This window comes from Nicotiana tabacum, chromosome 19, assembly GCF_000715075.1.
Source record: "Nicotiana tabacum cultivar K326 chromosome 19, ASM71507v2, whole genome shotgun sequence".
Taxonomy (NCBI): Eukaryota; Viridiplantae; Streptophyta; class Magnoliopsida; order Solanales; family Solanaceae; genus Nicotiana; species Nicotiana tabacum.
The window spans coordinates 88172112-88176215 of NC_134098.1; the positions used below are offsets into that span (position 1 = coordinate 88172112).

The 4104-nt window shown below is 35.9% G+C and overlaps 1 protein-coding gene across 1 annotated transcript; it reads left to right on the top strand.

Annotated features, from left to right (window-relative positions):
* Positions 1 to 421: 421 nt before the first annotated feature.
* On the top strand, positions 422 to 2033 carry LOC107772220 (scopoletin glucosyltransferase-like). The gene is given in 2 exon segments (NM_001325132.1): positions 422 to 916; positions 918 to 2033. Coding segments are annotated over 2 exon segments (1431 nt in total). The 5' UTR covers positions 422 to 502; the 3' UTR covers positions 1935 to 2033.
* Positions 2034 to 4104: the final 2071 nt, after the last annotated feature.

Sequence of the window (4104 nt, forward strand, 5' to 3'; positions counted from 1 at the left end):
ATTTCAAAGTTAAACTTTAAACAAAGTTTCGTCTTTGAACAGAACACTGGTCTTAAAGGTAAAGAAAAAGGTAAAGTTTGAGTCTACGCTTGACTTGTGACTTGTGACGGAAGAGCATATGTCACATTCAGCATCTGTATTTGTACAATGCCCTATTCTCTAAGAAATTGGGAGTCACCACTCCTAGGCCCCCACCACTTTATCTTCATTTTTTGACCTGTTAAATCAATCACGCGAGTGCTTACGCACGTACTCTGCTTCAACCAAAATAATTGAAAAACTTTTTTGTCAGTCTTAATTACTCATAGTAATAGTAATATATGCAGCTTCAACGAAAGTCACAAATAATTCCACGTATAAATAAAGTGAGAGTCTCGTAGCTGCAGCATTAAACACTCATGCAATCATATAAGAACTGAAAACAACCACACGTCTTTACTTTTCTTTCTGCTTTCTGCTACTAAACTACATTTTTCTTTCTTTCATTCAAACATTTTCACAAATGGGTCAGCTCCATTTTTTCTTCTTTCCTGTGATGGCTCATGGCCACATGATTCCTACGCTAGACATGGCCAAGCTCGTTGCTTCACGTGGAGTTAAGGCCACTATAATCACAACCCCACTCAATGAATCCGTTTTCTCCAAATCTATTCAAAGAAACAAGCATTTGGGTATCGAAATCGAAATCCGTTTGATCAAATTCCCAGCTGTTGAAAATGGCTTACCTGAAGAATGCGAGCGCCTCGATCTCATCCCTTCAGATGATAAGCTCCCAAACTTCTTCAAAGCTGTAGCTATGATGCAAGAACCACTAGAACAGCTTATTGAAGAATGTCGACCCAATTGTCTTGTTTCTGATATGTTCCTTCCTTGGACTGCTGACAGTGCAGCCAAATTTAACATGCCAAGAATAATTCTTTCATGGCACAAGCTTCTTTGCTCTTTGTGTCGAGAATAGCATCAGGCTAAATAAGCCTTTCAAGAATGTCTCCTCTGATTCTGAAACTTTTGTTGTACCGAATCTGCCTCACGAAATTAAATTGACCAGAACCCAGTTGTCTCCGTTTGAGCAATCGGGGGAAGAGACAACTATGACCCGGATGATAAAATCAGTCAGGGAATCAGATTCAAAGAGCTACGGAGTTATCTTCAACAGTTTCAATGAGCTTGAACATGATTATGTTGAACATTATACTAAGGTGCTGGGTAGAAGAGCTTGGGCTATTGGCCCACTTTCGATGTGCAACAGGGACATTGAAGATAAAGCTGAAAGAGGGAAGCAATCCTCTATTGATAAACACGAGTGCTTGAAATGGCTTGATTCGAAGAAACCAAGTTCCGTCGTTTACGTTTGTTTTGGAAGCGTAGCGAATTTCACTGCATCACAACTGCACGAACTCGCTATGGGAATTGAAGCTTCTGGACAAGAATTCATTTGGGTTGTTAGAACAGAACTAGACAACGAAGATTGGTTGCCTGAAGGATTAGAGGAAAGAACAAAAGAGAAAGGTTTAATCATAAGAGGATGGGCACCTCAAGTACTAATTCTTGATCACGAATCTGTGGGAGCTTTTGTTACACATTGTGGTTGGAATTCAACACTAGAAGGAGTTTCAGGAGGTGTTCCAATGGTAACATGGCCTGTGTTTGCGGAGCAATTTTTCAATGAAAAGTTGGTGACTGAGGTTTTGAAAACTGGGGCTGGTGTTGGTTCGATTCAGTGGAAGAGATCAGCTAGCGAAGGAGTGAAAAGAGAAGCAATAGCTAAGGCAATAAAGAGAGTAATGGTGAGTGAAGAAGCAGAGGGATTCAGAAACAGAGCTAAAGCGTATAAGGAGATGGCAAGAAAAGCTATTGAAGGAGGAGGATCATCTTACACTGGATTGACTACTTTGTTGGAAGATATTAGTACATATAGTTCTACTGGTCATTAAGTTATGATTAAAAAAAAAAGTAGTTCTTAGTATGATTTCTATACTGTTTTTGTGCTTTTTCTGTATGTGACTGTGCTAATTTAAACATTTCCTTTTGTCACTATTGAAGAACCCCTTGCCTCCATTCCTCCTTTATTCAGGGAGTAGTAATATTATTTTCAGCCAAAAATGAGATCAGAAATCAACGTATTCACAATTCCCGTGGCAAAATGGATAAAAATAATTGATTATCCATCCATATTATCTAATAAAAAATAAGTTGAATTATAAACTTTTTAAAAACGGATCAAATATGAATAAGAATCATATTATCCAATTAGAAAATAAATAACGGATGGATAACTAACGAGTTTAATTTTTATATTTGTAAAGACTCAAATTCTCTAAAAAAATGATCATATTTAAAAAATCATGAATAATATGGAAATCTATATTATCCGACAGTTAACTCATTTTCTATCTGTATTAAATATGACTCGGGTAGAAAAATTTATCGATTTTTCCATTACCCCTCCTAGATCCGTCCATGACACTACTAGAGTTCTCGATTGGTAAGTAGTATTAACATATAACTTTGAACAACTTAATAAACTATCTTCGCACTGGCATATTTTAATTTGTGATCATATATTAACGAACACAAAAATGATGAATGTAACAAAAAACACTAGTACAGTAATAAATAGTCCAAGTTTAAAGGTAGGATGCTGGAAAGTAAAAGAAAGAAGCAATGCTTTTATTGTTAATTTCTGCATGAATCTTTAAGACATTAAAGAGACCCTTGACTAATTGCTTGAGTAGAGTACTAGTACTGCTGTTCTATGTCTCTGTACGCATAAGCAACGTTGGGTTTCTTTGACACGGTCGCATAAATAAAATTTTGTGTGAGCATTTTCGATTTATTATTATCATAATTCAATTTGTACACGAGTTGTTTGGAGCAGTGGGGTGTTATAGCTTATTGTCCACTTTCAAATTGATGTCTATTTTATGGAGTATTATTTTTCATGCAGTGTCTTTTGAAAATAATACTCTACATATACACACGTAAATACATGTACCATTTACTTTCTTTTTAGTTTGTTCCAGGAAAAAAAAGACATCTTTTTATATTTAAAAACTTTTTTACTTTAAACGTCATATTTTATTTTAACATTATAAACTCATAACTGAGAGTGTAGGTTTAATACTGAAAAATAAGAGTTATTTTTAAGAAAATAACTTTTCTTAAGATGACATAATTTTATAGCCATCAAAATAATATTACTTGTTTAAGATCATAATTTTTTTTTTAATTTCTTGTTATTGAAGTCGCTACTTGACATGATTGGGGGCCTAAAATCAAGTTTCAGAAAGAGACTAGAAGTAAGAATATCAACGGCAAACTTGCAATGAAAAAGTATAAAGGTAGAATAATAAAACCAACTCAAGAATTTGATAAGTTAATATACAACAACAACATACCCGGTGAAAACCCACATAGTGGGGTCTGAGGATGTAGATTGTACGCAAACCTTACGACTACCTTGGGAGGTAGAGAGGTTGTTTCCGAAATATCATCGGCTCAAGAGAAAGCATGGCAAAAAAAAAAGGCCAGATAAGGACAATCAATTCAATGCAGCATGCAAATGAAAGTAATGAAAGGGAATGAGTCACGATAAAACAGTCTAAAAAGGAGAAGTAGCTATAACAGATAAATAAAATAATTGAAGTACAAGAAACAATAGATAGTAGCAGAAATCAAAAGGTAAGAAACAGCAAGATAAGTTGCTATAACGATATCGAAAAGTGTTGCAGTAATTGCTTGTTGTATTGATGTGTGGCTATAATTCCATATTCAATTCGAGATTGAAGTTATTTCCGGGCAAATTGAAGTCAAGATGGTCAGGACCATTTCGTGTGGTAGAGATTCACCCCACCGGAGCCATAGAAATTGCTGCAGAAAATGACTCTCGCACGTTCAAAGTCAATGGGCACATGTTAAAACATTATTTGGGCATGGATGACGCGAAAGTAGTGTCGGTGACTCATTTGCTCGAGCCCCCAATGTTGAGCGTGCCTTAAGTGCGATTACCTGCGTCGTGTCGCGACGTTAATTCATGGGAGACAACCCATTATAATGTTGTATTCGTCATGCTGTGACGTTAACTAAGACGCTCGTTTGGAGACA